Source organism: Urocampus carinirostris, chromosome 20, assembly GCF_059441175.1.
Source record: "Urocampus carinirostris isolate Australia breed hairy pipefish chromosome 20, RoL_Ucar_1.0, whole genome shotgun sequence".
Classification (NCBI taxonomy): domain Eukaryota; kingdom Metazoa; phylum Chordata; class Actinopteri; order Syngnathiformes; family Syngnathidae; genus Urocampus; species Urocampus carinirostris.
The window spans coordinates 8,658,429-8,685,070 of record NC_142368.1 but is presented as its reverse complement, the minus strand read 5'-3'; the positions used below and the strand labels follow the sequence as shown (position 1 = coordinate 8,685,070).

The following is a 26,642-nucleotide window of genomic DNA, read 5'->3' as shown; positions in this document are numbered from 1 at the left end:
TCTAACTTACAGCGATGTTCGAATATTTTCGACATCCCAAAAAAATCAACCGTTTTACGCAAGTCGAATGGTCGTAAGTAGGGGAGCGTCTGTATTTCAGTGTTGAAAATAGATTAACAACTCAGAATATTTTCTAAGAATCAGTATTGGGGATAACGCCGTTATAAATAATGACGAAATGTTTTCATTAATGAGGTATACTACCGAATTATTTTTTCCGCCGTTAAAACGCAGTTTCCGTTATTGATGGTCAAAAGCGGTGCGTTACTTTGTCTCTTTTTGTGCGTAAGATAAACAGGACGTCCTCAATCAGCCTTTTGGCATATTTCTTCACCAACAGCACGCGGATATGAACACGTCTCTCATTTATCCTAACATGGCAGCTATCTAAAATAACACAAACCAATGTGGTGCGGTTGCTTCTCTGATAGGTTTTTTTTTCTTTGTTTGGGCCAAAGGTTTAGAGAGACAGCCAGGTCTTGGTAGGTTTGCAGTGGTTTAATGCACTCTCCATTTTGATTCTATTGCTCGCAGAGTGCTCTGTGAGATGTGGACATGTTGCAACTTACTCTTGTATCTAATTCCTCCTTTGAACCTTTCCACAACTTCATCCCGGACCTGCCTGGTGTGTTCATGGGTCATCATAATACTGTCTGTTCTCCAGTGTCTCCTTTCAAAGACCTCTGAGCCCATCAAAGAGCAGGTGAGACTCAATGACACACAGGTGCACTGGATTGTTAGTCATTTAGGTCGACATTGGATCATTCAGAAGTCATTAGTGAACTTCTAAAGTCAGTTGGCTGAGCTGAGAGAACGAGGGGGACAATATTTTTGCATCGCCGATTTGTCAGTTTTTTCACTGTAAATAGAATATAAAATGTTGAAATAATTTGGTTCCACATCACAATTGTGTCTCATGTGCTATTGAGTCTTAGACAATATATATATATATATATATATATATATATATATATATATATTTTTTTTTTTTTTTAATAGCTTTTCATTTGAAGCATGAAATGTGGCAATGTGAGATGAGAGGGCAATACTTTTGCTAGGCACTGTATCACTTTCATTTCTTCATGCTTTATTTTTTTCTCGCCTAAGAGATTGAAACGAAAAAGACAAACCTTCGAAACGAGGCCCGGGGTCTCCACTCGCCGTCTTCTTGCACCACTTCCATGTATGTCCCAAACAGCATCACGTGTACAGTTCCCGCCAGGCCGAAAAAATCCGTCTGCAACACCCAACCTTATTATCCAACTCGTCATCCAACGAAACAACATCCGATTGCTATCAGTATAACTTTTTGGGTGACCAGCTGTTTTGAATTTCATGCAAAAAGCTCAATACTACTTCATAAGGTAATAAATATAAGTATTCATCAAACAATAGTCAAGTCATTTTTATTTGTATAGCCCTTAATCACAAAGAGTCTCAAAGGGCTGCACAGGTTATTACACAGACTATTTTTCAGACTATTATTACCCCTGATGATCTGGAACCAACATGAGGGCAAGGAAAAACTCAAAAACCCCAACAAATCTGGCTAAATCTACGATCAGTACGACAGTACGATGACTTCAATGACTGTCATGAGTCACTTTAGAAAAGTGCTAAAAAGAAGGCAGAAGCAAGTGTCATTAGATCGGTATTTTAAGAGAAAAGAACATCCTTCCAAACAATAATTTTCCTTCCTCCTCCATCCCTCTCCCCACCGTCTACCTGCGCCTTCTGCTGACCACCACAAAGGTAAGAAATCCTATTAATAATTATTTTCTTTATCCTTTTTTAATTTTTACATGTTTCTTACGTACGAAAGATTACGATAACGCGAACGTTCGATTGGCCTGGGTTAGCTTTATGTTAACGTTAAACATTCAAGGTAAACATTCAGGGTGTTGGAACGGGGCCCAACATTGAGGGTGTTGGAACGGAGCCTTTCCAATGAACCGCTCACCACTTGTTGTGGAGACCCGGGTGCTAAATGACTTGTAAACGACCTGATTTTTTTTTTTTTACACGTTCATGTTAGCGTAATCTTTCGTACGGAAGATTAGGATAACGCGGACGAACGATTAGCCTGGGTTAACTTTATGTTAACGTTAAACATTCAAGGTAAACATTCAGGGTGTTGGAACGGATTAGAAAGATTTACATTATTTTTAATGGGAAAAATGATTTCGTTGATCGAACAAATCAGTTTTCGAACAGGGTTCTGGAACGGATTATGGTCAAGAACCGAGGTTCCACTGTACTTGCATGTGCATCGTTCAATGAGCTGCAATGTTGACACAAGCGAGGAGGTGGAGGAAGAGAGTAACAAAGTTCTAAACTTCATACAGCTCCTTCAAACTCAATGAGGTTATGTGTGTGTGTGGTCTCACAATTACCGCAAAAGGCATATTTACCTGGTAGTTCCAAGGTTTCCCACTGAGCATCTCGGTGCACTGGAAGCCGGATGTCAAACACTTAGCGGTGAAGGCTGTGCCGGGTGGGAAGAGATCCATGTCAATACTTTGGCCCAGGTCGATGAGAACCAGGCCGTGTTCTAGACGCTCTGTCTCAAAGTCATTGTTCTCCACGAACCTGGGTGATGTAGGTAATTTCACCATTAAGGTAAACTGCAAAACAATAGGATACACTATCCTTATAATGAAGTATAGTGTTTGTTATTTTTTTTTCCCTCATGCTTTTGTTTTGTTTTTTTTAATTAAAAACCACCTTTAGGGGCCATAGCACAATGCTGCATGTGTTTTGGAGTCAATATTTTACACAGTTGGATTCTAAAGATTGTCCTTGATGGAACGAAGTCATTTCCGCGGACATTCAAAGAAGTTGAAGACGGCCAGGGGACGTAATGGTAAGTTACCGTGACTTTATAGTTATCGTTATCTTGTTTTGAAATGGTCGTCATATCTTGAATGCCAAGAGTTGAAGCTTTCCAATGATATGTGGCATGACGTATTTCGGTGACTGTTGACATCGTACGGACACATATTTGTTTATCAAAAGTCTGACGCATATTATTAAAACTCTTTGTACCGTTTTTCTTTGTAAATATCTAACGTTTTAATGTGCAGCTTATAATCAGGTGCGCCTTATAGTCAGAACTTTACAGTAACTCTAAAAACTTGGCAAGATTTACATCTGTGGCTTTCACAAGAACTCAGAAATTAATTTTTAATTGAACAAACCTAACACAGGTAAATCCAACTAAAGAATACGTGTGAAAAATACACGTTTCACTTTTTTTTGTTCAGTTTATCGTTTCCATTATTGTACATTTGTTATTGCTTTACATCCTTGAGGGATGATTGACTATAAAATATATAATAACGTGCAAGCCTTTACCGAACTTTAAGTCTCTTCTGCAGTTATATATGGTCTGAATATTGTTTTTGCAGTCTGTGTTAATCGTGGCTTCCAAATCATGTGTGGCCATAGTTTTTCAGCAATGATGAAGATTAAATATTGCAAACGGAGAAAGTCAGTTGTTTTACTTTCAAATCTGAAACCCAGTGTGCGGTTATAACCTCAGTAAACAGGTGGTATTGAATGTCCTCCAGTGTTTTCAAAAGCCATCAAACTTGAATGTGTTTGTCTAAAACTTAAAATCCGGTTGAGTCATTTGAAGAGTCTTTAAAAAGTAAACATTTTCTCTAATTTTCACAAATAAGTATTAGGGGTAGGACAATGCACTCTGGTCCCGTTTCAATTGTTTCACAATACTAAAGTGCCGATTCGATTTTTTTCATAATTGCTATTTGATATAATTGATGATTGCAATTTTTTTTTTCCCATAAAAAAAAAAAAAGCAACTAAAATCATACGCTTGTCACACAGCTCGGGAGTGAAATCATGCTCATCATGCTTTTTTTTAATGTGTGACAGATAATAACAAAAACTACAACACCAAACTGTGTAGCTATAAAGGTAACATTGGCAGTTATTTACAGTATAGCAATTTGCTAACAACCATAAAGTGATTGTAGAAACAGTAGAAAAATAATAATTTAGAGAAAAATAATAGTTTGCTAAGAGTTAATTTATGTAAGCAGTATCTAAAAACATGTATCCCAGCACTGCAGTTGGATACTTTTGGTGCAACACCAACGGCCTTGAATGAAAATTATGAAAAGTAGTGATTACATAACAAGAATACCAAGTATCTTTTTTTTTGAAGGAGATATTCATTAAATTCTCATGCGGAATTCCAACTGGCTTTGTAATTCTGTATCAACCCTGCTAGTTGCCGGAATGTATCCACAATTATCCAAAATTCAAAGCCAACAGGGAGCAATGTCAGCATCATTTTTAAGCAGACTTGTTGAGAAACATTGCAACAATTTCAAGCATTTGCAAGCCCTTCACCCAAAATTCAAACATTTTTCAATGTTTGAAAACACAACAATAACATTCAAGCATTCGCAAGGATTCCAAGCACCCGCATGAACCAACCCTAGCTATCATAAATGAGAAAGCCATGTGTGCAAGTGTATGTGAGTGAAGTACCTTTGCCCGAGCACAAAGTTGTCAGGCTTGACGTCAGCATGGACGATGTGAGCAGCGTGCAGTTCTTCCAGCATCCGGAAGATGCAGATGGCAAAGTAGATGGCGAGCGGCGGGGGCATCACTTTTTCGCCGGTGTTTTTATAAACATTTGCTGCATTCTAACAGGGCGGGAAACACTCGTCTCATCTGTGGGCTCGCGAAGCAAAACGGAGCACATGTTCATCAGACATACCAGGAGGGTGCCGTAGTTGTGCATCTCGCCCAGCAAGACGCTGCCGTCGGTGAATATGTGAACCGAGTGGAAGCGGGCGAAGAGGTGACGGACCGACGGAGGCAGGCGACAATCGAGCTGGGAGTTGATGTAAAACTCCCAAGGATTGGCCGGTTTTTGCACCTGGTCGACAAACACAGATTCAGGATTCGTACACCTTTTTCATGACCAAATTCAAGCACTTTTTAATGAATTTCAATACAAATTTTACAAGTTCTCCAGCACTGTTAAAAGAAGAAATCGGGTGTGATTCCTGCATTTTGCAGAACCACAAATATATCTGCCATTAACATATGCAATTTTTAATCTTGTGTGTGCATTTATCAAGACGTATGATTTTGAGATACATCACAAATTCATTTGCAAATCTGAACAATATACGTGTAAATATTTTTGAGAGAAATCTCTCCGCATATTGGGTAAAAATAGCTTACACTTACAAGTTTAGCCCATTTCAATTTACCACTGGGAACCACTACCTTCATTTTTTCATGGCCCATAATATATGTCCATAATTAATATGTATCTTTGTCACTAATATACATTTCGTACTACCCTGTTTGGGTGTTGGTTTGTTTGGGCGCGACCGCTCGTGGGTGATTCCACTTAATAAGACTGTCCTACAAACTAAAGGCAGCCGCTGGTAATCACGAGGTAAGAAGAAATGCAATGCCAAAGCAAGGCCACCAAAGAGCAGTATGTGTATGATTTTAAGGAGACTAATTTGATTTTTTTTCGTTTAAAGCGTGGTCTATAAAGTCAGACTGCCGAGGAACATGGAAACAATTTCAAACATTTACAAGCACTTTAACCAAAATTCAAGCACTTTTTGACCCTAGAAAACCCAAATTAAAAATTCAAGCACTTTGTAGGATTTCAAGCACCCGTATGAACCCAGCTGATTGTGGAAGTATTTAGCATGTTGTCAAATGGGCCTCTTACCTTCAACACCATCTTCTCACTGGTTGCAAAATTCGTGGCCTGGTAAACGGTAGCGAATGCTCCTTGGCCAATGATCCGGTCCACTCGCAGGGACGCTTTTCCTGCCGCAGAGATCAGTCAGCAACTTGATGTTAGCAAGGCCAGTGCTAGAACAGGGGAAAACTACAACCAGTGGGCCAGATGCCAGCACACTCTAACATCCTTTTTTTTTTTTTAACTTAAAAAACTCAGTCTGCGTGCGCACTATACATGAGGTTTTATATAACCGTATTCGCAATGATCACCTGTTGATGAATATTGCTGAACACAATTGCAAAAGACTGGATGCAACGGGAATCTAACCTGGGTCACAGTGGTGAGAATGAAATTAAATGAAATGATCTGCATTTATATAGCGCTTTTCAAGTCAATGACTTCCCAAAGCGCTTTACAATGTGCTCCACATTTCCCAATAGCGGCCTTGCAGCCATGTAAGGCGCTAACCTGCTTATTAGGGGTTAAGTGTCTTACCCAAGGACACTTCGAAATGTAACACGGACGAACTGGGATCCCTTGATCCCAAGACGAGCGCTCTACCTCCTGAGCTACTACAGGTTTACCTGCAGTCGCGTACAGTGTGCGATCATTTGTTTACTTCACCTCATTTTAGGTATTTGATTGTGACTTTTCCCCTCGTATTTTTGACGCTTGTCTTGCAATTAAGGCTTCCAGTTTTGTCTGGTCTAGGGCAACCCCGTTAGCAGTCAGCTAGCTTGCCAGCCTGCCGCTCTCATTGTTTTTTTCTCCCGGCTGGATTAGTTTGTTGGCTCGTGGTTATCCTGGCTGCTTACTGCATGTTTTCAGCCAGCCAGCCTCCAGTTTTATTTAAGCCAATCAGTCCCGGTTCGTCCTCTATGTCAGCCAGCTGCCTGTCGTGTCCCGGCTGGTTTGGCCCATGCTAGCTTAGTGTTATTTTTTCCAGTTCACCCCATTTTGGCTGCTCGCAATTTGTTGTACCATTCCTGCACCCACTTGCGACACGATGCCTAGCCATTCTCCACAAAAACTACCAAAACTTGGCTTAAAACACTCAAAACATTTTGACTAGTTAGATTGTAAACCAATATGACTGGCACGTTTCACATGAGGTCACAGCTCAGGAAGTCATTTGGAATATACTAATGACATATATAAAAAACATTATTTTCTCATATTTTGTATGTTTTAGAATTTGGGAATGCTTTTAAGTCTTTACTAGGCATTGATCCTAGAGTGCTGTGTCTAATCTTGTTTCAGACGTCATTATCAATGACAATTCTAATTCAATTTCAAGTAAAATTTGTTCAGATGTCATTGCTGGCTTAAAATGTGTTTTTTTTTACATGTAAGTAAAATAGTCAGAAAAAAGAAGAAAAGATTATCATGATAAAATAGAGATCAGGATTTGGTTTGAAAAGTCGTGACATACTTTTGCCCCCATACCACGCCTAACAAATCAAATATTCAAATTTCTAAAAAAATTAAAGGGTCAACAAGTGCTTACATTTTCCACCATGTCTGTCGACTACAATACCCACAAATTTGACAGCTCAGTTCCCCTACATGCCTATAGTATTCCCTATGGGTGACATTGAGAAATAAATCATCCTAAAAACAGCCAAAAAGATTTTGTTATTTTGTTATATTTAGTTTATAACATACAGTGGCCAGAGAAAGTATTGACCACCCAAGAACTTCATATAATATTGCCACAATTTCAGGCTTAAGCAGAACTTAAAGGTGGGGTGCGTACTTTGAAAATTTAAGGCTGCTTTCATGGCTTTAAGCCAGGAGATGGCAGCAGATTAACACATGATTTGCACGAATTTCTTAGCTGCGCTCGAATAAACTCTTTTCTCATCTTTTTGGGAGTTTGCGCGGCCCTGAACAGGCCTGATAAGAGTAGGATAAAAGCAGTTCGGCGCAATGGGGAAAAAAAGCATAAGGGATCTTTGAACTCAGTTGGGCATTGTTAAAACATACTTAATAGAGGAAAATATTGTACTACAAATTTTTGGGGACATCTCATACTACGCAAACAAACTTTAAAGCTAAAACACTGAAAATATTTCCCAAGAATCAATATGTGAGACACAATTGTAATGTAGAAACAAATAATTTCAGCATTTTCTAATATATTTTTATACGGGAAAAAACTGAAGGAGCAATAGTATCAAAATGGAGAGAGCAAAAAGCCCCTGAAAAACCTAACAAGACCTAGCTGTCCCTCTAAACCTTTGGCCTAAACAAGGAGAAAACTAATAGGAGAAGCAACCTAACGAACCATGGTAACATTGGATGACCTGCATGTCTACACTGAAATGGGACAATCTGTGCTTAGGACGATTAGTCGTTCTCTGCATAAATCTGCTCTTTATAGAAGAGTGGCAATAGAAAGCCTTTTTAAAAAGAATACCATAAAAAGGCTAGTTTGATGATTGCAAGAAGTCACATGGGAGACAAAAAGGACATGTGGAGCATGGCTCGCTGTTTAGTTGAGACTAACTCTTTGGGCATAAGCGTAAAACTGCACATCACCCTGAAAACAAACCCACACTGTCAAATATGGTGGTGGCAGTATCATGCTCTGGGGTTGCTTTTTTCCAGTGGGGACTGGGAACATCGTTAGAGTTGATAGGAAGATGACAGCTAAACACAGGCTGATTCTGCTAGAAAATCTGTTGGAGTCTGCAAGAGACCTGAGAATGGAGCCCAAGTTCACTTTTCAACAGGACAACAACCCTAAACATAAGCGAAATCTACAATTGAATGATTTAAAACTCACAAGCCAAAGTCCAGGCCTCAATATATAGACTATAGCAGGGGTGGCGAACAAGTTTGACACAAAGACCCGAAATTTTGAGAGTCAAAGAGCCACACCACGCACTGACCGGCATTAGACGTAACCTACGCAGATGATTGGCAGTCAGTTGTGTGTCCGGAGCAGCAAAAAATCAACAAATCTGCCAAATTAATTTCAAAATATAATTTATTATTTGTTATTAACTCTGATGGATTCAAGTGGGTTTTAAGAGGGAAAAAAAACTAAACATGAAACAAGGCAAGGAGCCACAGTATATAGAAAATACGATGAGGCCAAGAGCCGCATGCGGCTCTAGAGCCGCGTGTTCGCCACCCCTGGACAATCGCATTTGTGGAAAGATCTGAAAAAATCTGTACACGGACGATCACCATCAAATCTCAGGGAACTTGAGCTGTTTTGTAAGGAAGTAAGGGGAAGTAATTCTGTTTCAAGATGTGCAAACCTTATAGAAACATCCCCCCAAAAAGAATTGTGGCTGTGACTGCAGCAAAAAGAGGTTATACAAAGTATCAAATCAAAGGAGGCCAATATTTATGCAACACTTACTTTTCAATTATTTTTTTTTGTTAGCACAATATAAAATGTTGAATAATTTTGGTTTCTTCTCACTGTTTCGTATCACACTTTATTGATATTTGGAAAATATTGAGTTATTTTAAAACTAATGTCACTGTCTTGTACCACGGACAGACTGAAGAGATCTTTTCTTCCTCATGCCATGAGGCTCTTTAACTCCAACCGGCAGAGTAAAGGCCCACATTTAACCACACCCCCTACATTGCATATTACCGAATTTATTGCAATATGTATTCTGTGTAGCACTATCAAGATACTCTATATAACACGCTACAGTGGGTATTAGCACGTCACATTGGGTATTTGTATATTGTATTCTTTTTGCTTTATTATTGTATTGTTCTCAGCGCAGGGATGCTGCTGAAAATGGGAATTTCCCTGCGGGGATGAATAAAGTATCTATTTGTCTATCTAATCTATAAATTTGAAGCCTGAATTATGCCAATAATGTAAGTGAAAAGGTTCTTGGGGCTTCAATACTTTTGCAAGGCGCTGTCTACGAGTAGTGACTTTTCCTTAGAGCAGCAATGTTTGTAACTTGAATAAATGATACATTTTGCATGAAGGAGTAGTTACACTTATTTTATGTTTCAGTTACATCGAGTGCCTTAAAGATGTGGCCCTGGGAGAAAATGAGTTTGACACCCCTGCGCTATGCTAACCGAGGCTTTCAAAGTTGTTACCCATGCTGATGGTCTTTTTGGCGCTGATGTCAGGGAGGCGACGCTGCCAGACAACGCAATGCGGGTGCGAGCTGAGCGGCGGGTTCATCCTCGACAGCAACTCGGAAACCAGCTCGTTGCTCCAGGGGTCCGACACCAGACGGGCGGGGCGTTCTTTTTCAGGACTCGACATGTATTGGTCAGTAGGGGTCGTGGTCAACAGGTCCGCATCATCGCTCCAAGAGTCAGAAAGCGTCTCGTTGGCATCAAGTAGATGAGGGGACTCTTTTTCAGGACTCGCCATGTGTTGGTCAAATGATCGCTGGATCACAGGAGACCACGCAACTTGGTCACAGGTGTTTTTCAGGACTTCTTGCAAAGAACTGTTGATGCCGACGGAAGGTTCAGGTCGAATCGGCTCAGTGAAGGGACTGAAGGAAAAGTGTCAAAGAAGCCAGGGAGTACATTTGTCGAAGGGAAGTACCGTAAATTCCGGACTATAAGCCGCTACTTTTTTCCCAAACGTTCAACCCTGCGGCCTATAAAGCGAATAAGAAAGAAGGGGCGGAGCAAACGCGGGCTGACGGGAAGTGGAGTAAAGGTGAGACGTGTTTGTTGTCGCGGCGGACAATAGTGGATATATATTTTTCCCACCCTTACCTTTGGAAATATACACTATTTTTCCTTGGATTACTTTCAACGGGTACCCGGACTCTGCAGGTCTGCATCAAACTTTAAGTACCGGTATCATTTTCCGTTCAATTTGCCGGCTGTGATTTTTGGATTGTGTGGGTTATGGGTAAACCTTTTTTTTTTAATTTGGGCGCATGTGGCTAATATAAAGGTGCGGCTTGTATATGTACAAAATCGGTTTTCCTCCCGAAATGTGGTGGGTGCAGCTTATAATCAGGTGCGCTCTAAAGTCCGGACTTTATGGTATACACTATTTTTCCTTGGATTACTTTCAACGGGTACCCGGACTCTGCAGGTCTGCATCAAACTTTAAGTACTGGTATCATTTTCTGTTCAATTTGCCGGCTGTGATTTTGGATCGTGTGGGTTATGGGTAAACCTTTTTTTTTTTTTAATTTGGGCGCATGTGGCTAATATACAGGTGCGGCTTGTGTATGTACAAAATAGGTTTTCCTCCCGAAATGTGGTGGGTGCGGCTTATGATCAGGTACGCTCTATAGTCCGGAATTTACGGTAATAAGAAAGATTTTTGTTTTTCTTCTTACCAATTCTCTGAATTTCCAAATACGTTTTTGTCGGCCTCTCCACCTGCGCACATCAGGTCCTCTAGAAAAACACATAATGGAAGTTGTCAGGCTGTAGGTCATTCACTTGAGTGTCACGTCTAACCATGGAGAACCCACGGGTAATCATTTTCCAAACAAGAAAAGGCTTCTTGGGTTCTCTCCAGGGTGGAGGGTATTTTTGTGTTGTGTTGGAGATACTAATCTATAGAGACACTTCGCCACCTCGTGCTTTTGGCTATCGCTAGGCCACTGCTTTGCGGATTTTGAGTTGAATTGTCTTCAGTGTCATTGATATCACCGTATTGGGCATGGTTTTCTATAGGTCCCAACAGAGATCTATGGGTCCCCAAAATGTATTGTTATCGAGGTTGAAATTGTAAATCGGCGACAAATATAATATAAATCTATATATTCATTCAGTTTTAACCATCACAGTTTATTGGTAATACAAATCAGTTATCACTTCAAGATTTTTTAGTTCATAACAATATTGTAAATTATACAAAATAATAATTATGTTAATCTATATTTTCATTAGGTTTTAATAATCACAGTAATTGGTAATACAAAGCAGTTATCACTTCAGATTTTTTAGTTCACAAAAATATTGTTCATTATACAAAATATTATTGCTGAAATATTAGTCTATATTTCATGCCGTTTTAATCATTACAGTTAATTGGTAATACAAAGCAAGTTATCACTTCAGATTTTTCAGTTCATATATTCTTCGTGGTTTGCTGTCCCGCCACAGTTGTAATGCCTTCTCAAGGTCCAATCCATTATCATCCTCCTGATAGCGAAACCAGGAATATAATTTAGTCCATTTTGGCAGAAAAGTCCTTTTCTTTCTAGGAGTATTCTTTTGTTTATTTTCTTTCGTTGAATCGTTTGCTTCAACACACGTGTTTTCCTAGCCTCCGCGATCTTCCGAAGAATTTCTCCGCCGTTTTTTTGTGCCGGAATTATTGCCGTTTTTATCACTTTCTGCATTATGTTTTGACTTATTACTGACACTGAAGAAATTACCAATTTTGTGTTGATTTTCACCTTCCCTAGACAACAACCACCACAATGACGAGATCTCGTTGGCCGAGATCGGCGTGCAGACCAAAACTCGAACCGCGAGACCAAAACAACAATGGCGGATCTGCCTGACGAAAAGTTTGGAGTGCGGTAAATCTTTGTTTAAAAAAAGGTAATCGTTTAATAATGACAATTTGGTGTCAAAAAAGTTGCGTCCCGGGGACGCACGTTGATTTGACACTATGCGTCCCCAGCAAAAATGATGCGTCTCGGACGCAAGGACGCGGGCAAACGTGAACACTGCTTTCTGCAGCAGACAGCACAGAGCAAGTGCTATTGAGGGGGCAGGGAGGGTTTTGTACAGTATGTTGGGTACGCATGACTGAGGGCGCAACTGATTGACTGACAGTAGACCTGCCTAACAGGCTGGATGTGTGGGCGAACAAGTCATTGTGTCCACAAAAACAAACTGCAAAACACGGCAACAGCAAGTATTTTAGCTGCTCATTACATTGAAAGGAAATTAATCAATCAAATCGGACTCTGAGGAAAGTCAGAGGAGCGCAAAGAAATGGTGATCACGTGCGGGCACGCTGTGGATTGTCTTGGAAGAGACTGAGGCGACTAGGCTACATAACAACTCTCTCAATTTACCCTTGCCAAGCCTGTATCTCATCAAAGCCAAATCTTTAACACTTAAAAAAGATTAACTGAAACTACAAAATGAGGGAAACTGCAACATTCAGGACTGTTGTACTTTAACCGTCAGGAACACGCGGCCCAATTCGAGGATACCCAATGTTTTGCAATTGTGGTCAATGGTAATTTCGACTGATAAATTATTGTGCAAAAACTGTAATATACTACTGTAACACAGTACCAGTACTCCCTTGCTATATCGCAGTTTGGGTACTATGTAGATTTTCATTGTGTTCTGCATTCTGATTGGCTAAATGGTGCCTCTTCTCTACATCTGCATCAATACCATTACAGTTTAAAATGAACATGTATGTGAAACAGCTAGCTAAATTTGTGTCACGTAAGTATATTCTTTCAGAAACTTTTCCTGTTTCGTGAACTCCGGCGAGTAGCTCGAGAATGGGACCCTTTTGATGAGCCATTCATGACGGTTCTCCATCCTAATCAATGGTGATATGTCAGCATGAGACGTGTTTCCACCAATCGATCAATTTCACTTGAGTTTTGGTTCTCATCAGTGCCAACCCCAAACCTACGTCCTTGCACGCAAGTGTATAAGGATCTTTTTGCCGAAAAGCAACAACATTTTTACACCACATTTTTGTTTTCCAGCAACGTCCGCATAATAGCGACAAAATATGATCTGAAGGAAAAAGTAGAACAGTGGTGCAAACGTCATCTCCTGTCCGCTACAAAGGAATGGGACAGGAAGAGTCATAGCATAAAAAACGGGAAGTGGTACCTGCGTCCTGGGAAATCGGTTTGGTCCCTTTGTGCGTGAAGGTCATGGACCTCCCCATGGTAAAATCAACAGTAATGTTGGGACACATCGGCGGCGAGCCCTTGCGCCACACACTCTTCTCTGTTGTTGTCTTTTCCTGCAAAGACGACGGCGCCTCCACAATGTCAGCTTTCTGCCATCCATCGGACATTCACGTGTTATATTCCCGTAACATTGTAGACTGAAAAACTGATAAAAACTCACGGTTTGTGACAGATTGTCTGACAAGCCTCGGCCTCGCGTTGCTTTTTTGTTTCCCGGCGTCTGAGAAGCAGCAACACTGCGCAAATAAAGAAAATAATAATTCATAAAATCTTGATAAAAAGATTTGCTATATTTAAGCTCACAAAACCAAAACATCACTTGAGCCTGAAACATTGTCATACGGCGATAAACTGCAAATTCACCTGACGTTATCTTGGTAAATGGTGAAAGCCTCTGCGGAGACGGGATTGGCCTGGAGGACGAAGCCTGTGAGGGTCAGCACAAGAAGAAGTTTGGTCTCTGGAGTCCCAAATTCATTATTTTTTAATGAAAATGAACGCTCTCTTTGATAAATGTATTCATAACCAAACATGAGGGTTAAAGCAAAATATGGAGTTTAACATTAAAAAAGAAATATATTTAAAAAATACACAGTGATATATTTGTATCAGTATCAGACAAGATCAGTCCTTGGAAGAAACCCTTCCAATGTACTCACCCAGGGCCTCGCATGTGTTAACTGTAGTCGATAGTGGCACATGGATAGGAGTGGCAACGGCATGATGAGCGCTCACTGAGTTGTTAGAAGTGATGCGGGAAACATTGCCTTCACTCTCTTGTGATTCTAAACCAAATGAGAGCAAACACACCAGAGGTGTTATACTTGCCATTCTGCCAGTATCAGTGAGACCTTTGGTGTTGATACACCTCACCATAGAGTTTCTCCTCCACGCTTCCACCAGTTGCTACGTGTTGGTCGCCGGGCAGTGGGGTGTGGGAGGAGTTTTCGATTTCTTTAATAAAGGAAACAGGCCGAGAATCCTCCATGGGATCGAGTGCCGTGCGGTCCCCGAAAGAGAGTGCGGCGGGCCGCGGCAGGGTAGACGCCAGGGTGGCGGAAGATGCGCTCATTTGATGGGTGCCAAAGATGGTCCCGGCATGCGCTGCAAACGAAGCTGTCGGCTGACTGTCGGAACACTTTTCGTCGGTTGGACTCTGCTCGATGATGGGACTGCATCGGAAGATACAAAGTTAAACACAAATTTAAGTCTGCGTGATAAAAGTACATCTATAAAGAAATAAAAAGACGATTTCATTTGTGCAGTGCAGATCTGGGCGATATACAGTAGACAAAAAGATAAACTCAAATTCATCAATCTGAACAATTTTTATACGATAAACTCCCGTGAAAATGCAAAGTAAGAAATAAATAAAGGAAAATTTAAATTAAATATTAAAATTTTATCGAAAAAATATTTTTTTAAATATCTGATCATATTAATAAATCATTAAATGAAGTCAATATTTTCATCACAGAAAAATGATTTGTCATTTTCTTTTTTAACAATGTTTTGTAAGAACAGACATCATAGTAAGTACCAATAGCATGTCTTTCGTCATTGCATGCTGCAGAACAGAACAGGCACAAAAAGGGAAGACGACAGACAGGACCTAAGATTATCAAAAGCAATTATATATATATAAAAAATATATATATATTTTTTTTTCATTGATTCCGCCTGTGACGGTGAGTCACAATGGACGGAAAACCTGAACTAGATTTTTAATCCCTCCCAGCGAAATTCCGAGATTTCTTGGGCGATTGGTCAGCTTGTTGATCGAAGTGGCAAGCTACCCCAGACCAAGAATCCCAGGATTCAACATTGAGCTTCACATCAAAATCACTATAGCAAGTGGATTGATCCTTTGATCTTGACTGTGGACTCATTAACTTTGAGAAACCAGCTATACCCAAGGTTTTGGCATTCCCTGTGTTGGGAAAAAAATCCGAATTGGGTTTTTCTTGCTTGATTGATGAAGCTACTTGTCATTCGTTCGAATTGTCATTAAAACTTGAGCTGTATTATTACACGACTTTAAATTCTGACACCAAAAACAATTGATTTTACAACCCTATTGGTGCGCATAAATGTAACTTTTGCGACTAATATGTTATCAACCGCAATTAGAGTAAATGACTGGTCATCAAACTGATATAGAAATAAAACAGGATTAGAAAACCAACATTAACCTCTTACACCTTAAATGAAATAAGTGTTCTTTGACTATAATTCATGTTAAATGTTGTCCATATTCTTGTTCATTAAATTTGCAGGCTTTTGTACAAATTAATTTTGACTCTGGCGTTTTTTACCACTAATCAGACCTAGAACTAACAGCAAAAATGTGCTGGGAATCTCAAATTCGGGATTGTAATTTGAAATGGCTCCTTTAAATCAGATTTAACAAAAACGTTTCACTGTTATTAAAGAAAATCAAAAATGAATTAGTAACTGATTATTGATAATCACAACAGTTTTAGGATTATTCCAATTTAAGTATCGTTTTTTTCAAATTGTCGATTTAGAAAAAGACAAAAAAAAAAAAGATGTATTCATTTTTACCTGAGTTTTTGAGAACGTCTCATGAAAGTATCTTCAACAGCCTCTCGTTCAGTGCACTTTAAATTCTCTGAAAGCACCCAGAATTCATTTAAGTGGGTTAAAAAGCGTCAAAAACTGAAGTCTTCATATTGTCTGCCAATCACAGATGTCATAAGTGTTGCAAGTTACCAGTTGGCACGGGAAAAAATGTTTAAATAAATGTAAATCAGTCAAAAACCAAATCACTCTACACTTTAATATGGCGACAGGGAAAAGTTAATGTAGCAGGCTAAACTTCCTCTCTTGTTGCAAGAACCGAATAGAATAATTAAACATTACTGAATTCATCGGCACATTTCTGATGTATCATTCAGTTTCCTTTGGGTGAGAAATTCCTCAAATCCACGGAATTTCAGATTCTTAAATTGTAATAATTTGCTGTTTTTGTTCAAGAAGTAATCAGACAGTACCTGCTGAAGAAAAGCAACCTCAGACTATGATACTGCCACCACCACGTTTGACAACGGGGATGGGGATTTCAGGGTGACATTTAGTTTGACTCTTACGCCAAATGTAACACTTTGCCTTCAGCTCAAAAAGTTCCATTTTTGTCTCATCGCACCAGAGCACCTTGCTCCACGTATTATTTGTGTCTACCATGTGGCTTCTTGCCAATGCCAAAAATGCATTTCTTTAGGATTCTTTCAAGAAAAGGCTTTCTTTTCGACATTCTTCCACAAAGGGCAGATATATGCAGCGTACGACTCGGTTTAAGCACAGATTGTCCCACTTCGGTGTATACATGCAGATCATCCAATGTGATCGTGGTGGCTCTTGGCTGCTTCTCTGATTAGTACTCTCCTTGTTTGTGGTAAAAGTTTAGAGGGACGACCTGGTCTTGGTAGGTTTTTAATGGTATTATGCTCTATATTTGGAAATTGTTGCTCGCGCAGTGCTCCGGGGGAGTAAATGCTGCCTCATATGTACCTCAGTCTTCATAATCCTGTCTGTTCTCCAGTGTCTTCTTTCACAGACCTTTGAGCCCATCGCAGAGCAGGTGCATGATTCTTAATGACACACAGGTGCACTTTGTGCGTATTAGTCTTTTGGGGCAACACTCGATCATTCAGAAGTCTTCAAGGAACTTCTGGAGTCTGTTGGAAGAGCTGAGAGAACAGCAGGCTTTTTTGGGGGAGTTTTTTTGGGTTGGAAATATAAAACGTTTAAATAATTTGGTTCCATTTCACGAATGTGTCCCAGATTTGATTCTTAGACCGTATTTCAATTATTTATTTTTTCACATTGGGCCAAATAGGCCAAGATTTTATTGGGCCTTAATAAATGGAATCAACATTGCAAAACTGCATTCGGTACTTTCTTGGGTTGTCTTTGTGTGCTATTAAAATTGGTTTGATGATTTGAAACCTTTGTCAGTAATCAGGGTTGGGAAGGGTTACAGGTAGGGAATAAAATGACTAAATTTTGTGCAGGTTTGGGGAGTAACAGAATACATAGAACGGCAAAAAATGATGTTGGCAAGCTGTTAGGATTTATTTTCATTTTGTTTCTGTCACATTTGATGTTAGTTTTGCCAGAGATCAAAGCCAGGAGAGAACGCTTACCACGTGTTGCGAGTCATAATTTTATTCATATTTAGTTTCTTTTGTCTTTTATTAGCATATTTGGTATTGGAGTAATCGAAAAGTAATTGAAAGTAATCCAGTTAAAGTAACCCTACCCAACCCTGTCAGTAATCAGGGATCAGAATGGAGATTTTCATTTTCAGCTGAAATAGCCAGGGTCCAGGAATAAAGCAGGTGTATCGACATTTCGTTCTGTGTCCATTGTTACAAAGAATGACAATAAAAGTAAATTCTTTCTTTCTTCTTCCTAATCTGGTTCAATTTATAGTGTGAAAATATAGTAATCATTCGTTGCTGAGGTTTGTACCTGCGCCCTGCAAAGCCTCGCTGGCCCCTTTATGCGCAAATGGGGTGGACACGCAACGCGCCGCCAAGGCGAAGTCAGCCGTGTTATTGGGGCACGCTGCCAGCCAGCCGTCGCCCGTCACGTTGACATCTTCAGCTGTCTTGTCCTGATGTGACCACCCTGCTGTTGCACTGTGGGCTCCCTGGCATCCATTAAACATGACAGTCAAATGTCAAGACACAACTATCCAATTTCACTCTGATCCAACTCACGGTTGAAGCCAGATTCTCGAGCAATCCTCGGCCTCGCTTTTTTTTGCAAAGAGTGTGGGAAGTCGCAGCACTAAAGACCAAATAAAAAAGAACATCCTTTATGAGTCATAAAACAACAAAAAATAGCATTAGATTCACTGATCAGGTTTGCTGAATTTATGACCCAGGGAACAAAAAACATAAAATGAAAATGGTCTGTCAAATGACCTGACATCCTGGTAGATGGCAAAGGGCTCTGTAGTGACGGGATTGGACAGCAGGGCGGCGCCTGTGAGGCAAGAGTAGCAGCAGAATTAAACAGAGCGTTCCGCTCCGATTTCGGTCCTTTCATAAATACAGTAGTCTTTTTTTTTGTTAAAAGGGACAATGTGTATTATTTTACCATGAAATGTTGCTAAATTGTGTAGTGCAGTCGACAATGAGGGCTAAAACGCATAAGGAAGAATACAAGCTACGTAGACTCAAAGGGACAGTAAAGTAACTTTTTTTTTCTTTTTTTTTTACCCAGCCTTTAACAATGTTTTTAAATGTTAGGTACCAATGGCAACAAGATGAGGGACAATTAGTATGAAATGAATTGATCTGTATTTAAATAGCGCTTTTCAAGTCAAGACTTCCCAAAGCGCTTTACATTGTGAATCACATTTCCCAATAGCGGCCGAGCAGCCATGTGAGGCGCTAACCTGCTTATTGGGGTTCAGTGTCTTACCCAAGGACACTTCGACATGTAACACGGAGCTCGAACTGCTATCTCTTGATCCCAAGATGAGCGCTCTACCTCCTGAGCCACTGCCGCCCCCTTATTACAGCTCCCTCTAGGTCAGGGGCACGCGTGCCAGCAGTGGCACTCGTGGGGTTAACCAGTGACACGCGAGCGTACGGAAAAGTTATGATTTTTTTTTTTTTATATGCGCATTTTTACCTCAAGTTTAAGACATTTTAATTGCGCGGTGTGTTGTTTAGCGGCTTTACGGTGAGCGTGTGTCTGCGCGGTGCCTCGCAGTGGAGGACAGATCTGTGTTTTAACATTCTAACAGAAACACCGGCGCGCGATAAATGAACGAATCACGACAGCTCTTCGAGCAGAAAAATCTCGTTCTTTCCAGCCAGTGTGGACAGACGAATGGGGCTTTGTGCAAGAAAATGACTGTGTTGTTTGTGCATTATGCCTCGAGAGCGTAGTACCTGGCACGTCTAGTCTTAAACGTCATTACGAGACGAAACATGAACATGAATTCAAGGACGAGTCTGAAAAGGCGGATACATTAAAAGGCACTGTGTCCAGGTACGATGTATTGCCTAAATCCGACTCCCCTGCAAAATCCTACTCCCGTCGCGTGAACGCGCATTCTGCTGCGCCTCTGACAAAAGCGATCGCATTCTATATAATAAGTTTATTAAAACAAAGCAAGCTAATCAAAACAATTAAGCAATTGTAGTCTATATAACGCGTTTATTAAAACAGTATTCTACAACATGCGTTTGTTAACGCGGAAGAAAAAGTTACCAACACCGGAGACGAATAAATGTACTATGATATCCACGATCACAACAACTTGTACACAGATAGCCTTTATTTGATGTACTTTAATAGCCATATGTAATGTATTTTATTGTGAATGAAACCCTGGTTGCATTGGATCCCGCGGTGTAAACAAATCTTTTTTTTTTTTTCATTTAAAATCGGACTTCCCTGGCTATACTGTTTGCAAAGTAAGACACACTTTAAACCTATTGTGTTTTTTTGGCTTTGGGATCCAACTACAGAGGAATCCCTCCACTTTGTGATGTGTTACTGAATAGGTGTTCGACAAATCTACTTCGTTTTATTACTACTATTATTATTATTATTATTAATAATAGTAATATTATGAGAAACGTTCTGAGACTCTTCAAAATCAATGTGCTGACATATTTATGTCACAGAAGGTTACCCAATAAGTCAAATGTCTGTATCTCAAAAAGGTCCATATTAGCAGGGGAGTCAGATGTTGGCAATTAAAAATTTTGGAGAAAGACTAAACCTAAAGTGTGTTTAAAGTCAGTGAAAGGTAGATGAGGAAGTGTCATGGTTTGAGGCATGTTTTCTGCAGCAGGAGTCAGACCTCTTGAAAAGCTACATGGCCAAGTGAGTGTGAATGTGTGTCAAAACCTTGGTTTTGCGTTCATCGCCCAATCAGCCCTGCAGTTTTCATGCAGGACAGTGCCTCAAGTCACACAGCAAAACGGGTAAAGAATTTCCTTGAGGTGAAAACATTAAATTAATGGCATGGGCCGCCAAGAGTCCTGATCTTAACCCAATAAAGACCCTCTGGAAAAACTTTGGTGACAGAGTCATGGTCAAAAAACCCACTACAATCACAGAACTGCGGAGGAGGCTGGAAGAAGAATGGACCAAAATCACACCAGAGTAGTGTGAGAGACTAGTGCTATTCTGTGGCGGCAGATGTAATTGAGTCATTCACAGCAGAAGCCTGTACATTTCTTACTAATTACTTACTGTTGTAACCTTCAGAATTTTTTCCATGCCAAAGTCATTGTTTGTCTCTAGTTTTGATCAGTGTGTTTTCTGGAAAAACTTTTTTTTCCGTGAAATGCCTTTAGTTGTTATGTGAAAAGTAGTACCGTGATATAAACGCAATAAAATGTCAATTAACTGCAGAAGTGAAGATGGTATTTCAAAATCTTTAAACATTTTACAAGTTGATCTCTAATTTTGATCTCCACTATATTTTTCTTGTTTTGTTTGATCAATTTTTTTATTTTAATTATTGAAATTGTATTTTCTACTAGAAGAAACAAAATATTCAGGGTTCGTACAACATCTTAACTACCAAAATTAGAGCACTTTTTAAAGCCAAATTCCTAAATCCTTCAGTACCATTAAAAGAAAAAAATCAGTGTAAACGTTTATTTTGCAGAGCCACAAATATACTTTCAATTTACATATGAGATTTTTAGTCTTTCAAGTCCATTTATCGAAACATATCATTTTTGGATCACTAATATATTTGTGGATTTGTATAATAAGTGCAAAAATATTTTTGAGAAAAATCTCTTCCCATGTACTGTAGGTGTTGGGTACAAATGGTGAATAAAATAAAAATAAAATGAAATCTGTAGCTTTCACTTTCTGTTGCAGGAAGTTATTCCAATTACAATTTACCACTGGGAATTGCTATCATAATCTTTTGCAGGGCCCATAATAAATGTCCATAATGGACTCTTTATACTTGAACTTAGGGCCCCGTTTAGGTGTGGCCCACATCTGGCCTCTTGGGTGCAACCCGAAGCAGGCGATGGCGCTCCATAGGACAATGCCATACAAACTACAACATTGGAGGTTAGCAAGGAAAGAAGAGAGGCAGTAAGAGGAAGGAATAGGGCGGAAGCAAGGAAGACAGAGATAATAAGAATGCTAAACTAGCAAGCGGCGCTTACCATTTGCATTATTTGAATGAATCATGCTGGTGGCAAATGCTGACATGTCACACAAAGGGTCTTCGGTAGGGGCCTGGAACATTCCCATAATCACGTCTGCAAACCACAACATGTAATACAGTTTATAGTATACACTGAGGGCTGCAAATGGCTCCTGGGGAATACAGTGGAACCTCGGTTTTCGAACGCCTCTCAGTTCGAACAAATCGGTTCTCGACCAAAAATTTTGAGAAATTCTTGCTTCGCTTTTCGTTCAAAAAAATCGGAGTTCGAACGCCGGTACGCTAGGGGCGATGCTGAGCGGCGTACGGGTGTAGATCGTGTAGATTGCCCCCACCCCTCGTGAAGAACTGTTATGACGTGAGCGCGCACTTTTTTTCGCTTTCGCTTTTAATATCGGTGAACGGAGTGTTTTAGCCCCTAATTATGCCTCCGAAGAAGGTCGGTGCAAGCAGCAAAGTTGCTACAGGTGAGAAAAGAAGACTAGTGCGTACAACTATTGCATTTAAGAAAGAAATAATAGCAAAATGAAGAAGGTGTGCATGTTTCCCTTCTTTCGAGGGAATAGAGCATCGCTTCTGCAGACCACCACAAAGGTAAGAAATCCTATTCATAATTCTTTTCTTTATCCTTTAACCGCTCACCACTTTTTGTGGAGACCCGGGTGCTAAATGACGTGTAAACGACCTGATTTTTTAATTTTTACACCTTCATGTTAGCGTAATCTTTCGTACGGAAGATTACGCTAACGCGAACGTACGATTAGCCTGGGTTAGCTTCATGTTTACGTTCATAGTAAACATTCAGGGTGTTGGAACGGATTAAAATGATTTTACATTAATTTTAATGGGAAAAACGATTTTCGGTGATCGAACAAATCGGTTTTCGAACAGGGTTCTGGAACGGATTATGGTCGAGAACCCAGGTTCCACTGTAGTTTGAAAAACACTACTGTAGAGACTAACAAAGTTCCTGGCGTTCTGTAAAACCCCACGCACACCAGGCGCCAACCGTTTGGGGAATTTGGCGTTGACACCTTTAGCTGCAGAATGCAACTGGCACTGATTTTTAGTGGCACGATTTTTAGCTTTGCGACGATTTAATAATGTCACATGTTTTCGGATTGTGTGACCATTCAAGATGGTGATTATGAAGATGGGCACGTATTTACTACTGCGCCCAAAGAAAACATGAATGAGTCCTGTTGTATAAAATGTGAGCTCTATATTTCTTGACTACAACACCAGGGCATCCATATTGTAGGAGAACAGTGTCATATTGCAACAAAGACCTGATACGTCGTCTTTTTTTTTTGTCATTGGCGGTTGCCGCGGTAAGGGACCAAATTGCATTCACTTGTTAGCGTTCCTAGAGAATTAAAGGAAACTTCAGAGAAGGATGAGGGCTTCTCTCTCAGTGACTTTTTATTTAATCATCCACCCGGGCTGCACTCGTTTGCGCGCTGGGGTTGCGTTTCGCAAAAGAGGGACGAATACACCGTGCGACCGGATCCTCCACAGAAAAAATAAACTAAGAACAATGACGGAAAACCTTAGCACACAAACGTGGGTTGCACGAAAGGAGGACGAAATCCATCGCGCCTCACACAGCGGAAAATACAGTAAGAACTATGACCGGATAATGATGAGAATATACATATATATTTCTTCAAGTCAGCGGGAGAAAATCCCAACCCGGATCGAACCCCAAGCAATGACTGACATTTTAGGCCGAACTTAATATTTGGGTCTGGTTGGGTTCAGGCTTGTTCTTAAAATCTGGCATTAATCAGTCAGGAGTGGTGAGCACTTTCGAGGGGTCTCTTGTGAACTCGATTTTCCTTTATATAGCTAGGTAGAGTGTAAAAAAAAAAAAAGAATCGTATACCAAACTTCTCGTGTTTAAAGGGGCTAATATAAAGAGGTACCCCTGTATATGAATAATATTTTCAAAAAATTAACTAGTTTTTTCTGTAGAAGGGCGAAATATATGTTTTCAAGTCGTCACTTTGGTGTTTTATATTGAGAGCGCATGCGCTGTGAAAAAAAGCAGCTTACAGTTTTCTTCCGTGCCACGCACAGTTGATGAATTTGGTAAGCGAGCGCTAGATCAAAGCGGCGCTGCCACGAGCGGCTGCCTTTTCCAGCAGCTGCCCTATTGTTTTATTGTCTGCTCCTATCTTCGGTGTTTTTTCTTCCCGTTTTGACAACTACACTATGGATTACTTCTATCCTATGGACATGGGTTTTAGCGCACAAAAATGCGTCTATTCAAGGAATCAACTCCTTGCCCTGAAGAATTCTCGTGCCGGCGTGATGAAGGCGCCTATCGTGGAAGAAGAGCCAGAGCTAGCTAAGCGGCTAGCGGCGTTATAAGTCTTCGGTACCATCCGTAATCATGGTAAATGCGAACTCACGACCAAATAAGATCATCGAGTGCTGGTGGAAAACATCAAAGCGCACAGGAGCGCAATTGCTGTGTTTTGCGGAAATGTGGGTCACAATTAGCATTCCGGATGCTAACGTGTAGCCACCCGGAGCTACCCGGCTTCAACGCCGCTAAACAGAGACACGAAAGCCGGGGGTAATCGGAGAGGAGGCAGACTTGCTAACACGAGGTGGTGTATCCCTGGATTTTCACAAATAAAATATTTCCATCTGCCGCAGGGATGTCGAACTTTTGGACTAGCGTGATGTCATCCGCTCCGCTACAAGCACCCCTAGGGCATCATGTTAATCTGTTAATAAACAACGGGGTAGACTACTGGAAGTGTGAATTTCCCTACGGGGATGAATAAAGTATCTATCTATCTAACCATCTAAAATGATTAAACATGAATGATACTTGAAAACATGGGCATCGCGCAGTTTTCCTTCAAAAATAGCCCCCACAACCCGACATCAAATGCAAAATGTCGCTCGCCAGTGCCATTTTAACGAGGTTGGCGGAAGGTGTGCACAGGGCTTATCACTCCTTGTCATTAACCTGAGCAGAAATCAGGCTGTTTATTTATTTTTGTTTTGTATTGTATGAGAAATTATGGTCTAAATGTGCCTTTTATACTATATTCTATACTCTTATACCCAATAAATACTTTTATACTCTTATATCTTTATACTTTCATATTTCTATAGTATTCTCAAAAGTGTGTAGTTTTATGATTTCACCTGGAATGCTTAAAAAGTTTTGGTTTTGGGAGAGTTTGACTACCACATTCCTAGTCTGCTCAAGAGGCAAGCAGAGACACATTGTGTTTACAAAGTTTCACTATCCCTATTGCTCATTTGTTATACTTGTTATACAGCGACCAACATTATACACTGCTTTTAAATATGTGATTCATGTCCAAACCAATCAGATTCATTTAGTGTGTTCATATTAACGAATCGGATGTGTAGTTTCTTTGTGTTTTACAATAAATGAGCCTTGTGCTAAAGGAGGAGCGTGATCTCTCCCTGATCCGATCCTGGAAAAACGCACCTCTGATGAAAGGGGCTATCAAAAAACCTAAATCTCAGACTCAGAATGTGTTCTTTTCTTCATTCTACTACAATCTCAAGTTTGAACCTTGACAGTATGTCAAGGTGAGAGTGGCTAAACTCATTCAATGCCAGAAGTGTTTCCCAATTGGGAGAGCTGGTGCCAAACAATTTTTTCCATTTTGACACATGCGCAAAACAGACGTGCACGAATCGTCATCCCTCTCTAGCCAGATGATGACAATGGGAATTTGTCTTTTTTTTTTTAAAGGAACTAGCTCAGTTGAAGAGTTCACTGCCTATTACTATTCTTCCACATCCGGTGTCTCTCACCACACTGCTTCACTGCACATAATTGCCATATGAGCCGCCTACGCATGCTCATTCGCCGGATACACTCGGAAGTTGGGCTTCCATCATCTGTAGACAAATATCTGATCAAAGCTGCTCTTGGCATCTAACTTATCATACTGAAATCATTTCCAGAGTCTTGATACTTACTGATGAGCAGCGCCAACCCTTCATAATATATTTTTAAATTAAAGATAATACAAATTTCTTTTCACGTTTTGGCACTCAGGGACCAGGCTGCTGAAAACATAATTATTGCTTATGGCCAAGAATGAGGTAAACAGCTTTATTCTTACACCTATTTAAATGTGCCAAAAAGAAGAAACGCTCACCCAGGGCCTCTCGTGTGTTGACAGTGGGCGATGGCGGCACGCGTGACGGAGTGGCGGGCAAACAGCCAAGCGAGTTGTTGGGAGTCACATGGGAAACATTCAGCACATTTTCTTTTGACGCTGACACAGAAACAAAAACAAATGCTTGTCTTTTCAGAAATAGTCTGACTTTTGACTCATATTTCAAATTACCATCAAGGTTTTTCGGGGCTTGGTTGGTACTCCAGCTTTCTTGATGCCCAACGGCCTTTTGGGTTGGCTGGCTTGAGTCACTTCCTTCGGCAGGTTTCTAGGAAAGCAAAATGTAATATTACGTTTAGTGTTGCACATAACTCTACTTAATGGTAAATGGTCTGCACAGCACTTTTCAAGACACTGAAGACATTCCAAAGTGCTTTACAATGTGCTTATTAGGAGTTCAGCGTCTTGACTATTGGGATGATTAGTCAAAGAATCGAATGATTGTTATTTTTTCTTCAATTTATCTTGAAGCTGATAGTTATGTGGCAAATGATCATAAACACAAGAAAACGGGTACAATGGAGAATACATATCGTAATATATCGAACATACTGAGGATTCGTAGAAAAATATATTTGAAACCAGTTAGGCGCAGTGCTCCGTTAGTAAAGACATAAAACCATAAAAAAGTCTCTGTACATTTTTAGGGACAGGCC

General features: G+C 40.2%; 1 protein-coding gene across 1 annotated transcript in view; it reads right to left on the bottom strand.

Moving 5' to 3' along the window:
* Positions 1–26,642, bottom strand: part of bub1 (BUB1 mitotic checkpoint serine/threonine kinase) — a 38,688-nt gene that overhangs the window by 1,068 nt on the left and 10,978 nt on the right. Inside the window, exons 9-27 of the mRNA XM_088325646.1 lie at positions 26,158–26,254; positions 25,966–26,085; positions 21,804–21,899; positions 18,570–18,630; positions 18,363–18,432; positions 18,112–18,292; positions 16,183–16,249; positions 14,491–14,789; positions 14,277–14,402; positions 13,981–14,044; positions 13,778–13,853; positions 13,535–13,706; positions 11,047–11,107; positions 9,830–10,239; positions 5,729–5,829; positions 4,748–4,909; positions 4,516–4,673; positions 2,412–2,589; positions 1,131–1,237 (exon numbers count right to left, since the gene is read on the bottom strand). Coding sequence (XP_088181772.1) covers positions 1,131–1,237; positions 2,412–2,589; positions 4,516–4,673; positions 4,748–4,909; positions 5,729–5,829; positions 9,830–10,239; positions 11,047–11,107; positions 13,535–13,706; positions 13,778–13,853; positions 13,981–14,044; positions 14,277–14,402; positions 14,491–14,789; positions 16,183–16,249; positions 18,112–18,292; positions 18,363–18,432; positions 18,570–18,630; positions 21,804–21,899; positions 25,966–26,085; positions 26,158–26,254 — 2,606 coding nt within the window. The remainder of the gene's footprint in view (positions 1–1,130; positions 1,238–2,411; positions 2,590–4,515; positions 4,674–4,747; positions 4,910–5,728; positions 5,830–9,829; positions 10,240–11,046; positions 11,108–13,534; positions 13,707–13,777; positions 13,854–13,980; positions 14,045–14,276; positions 14,403–14,490; positions 14,790–16,182; positions 16,250–18,111; positions 18,293–18,362; positions 18,433–18,569; positions 18,631–21,803; positions 21,900–25,965; positions 26,086–26,157; positions 26,255–26,642) is intronic.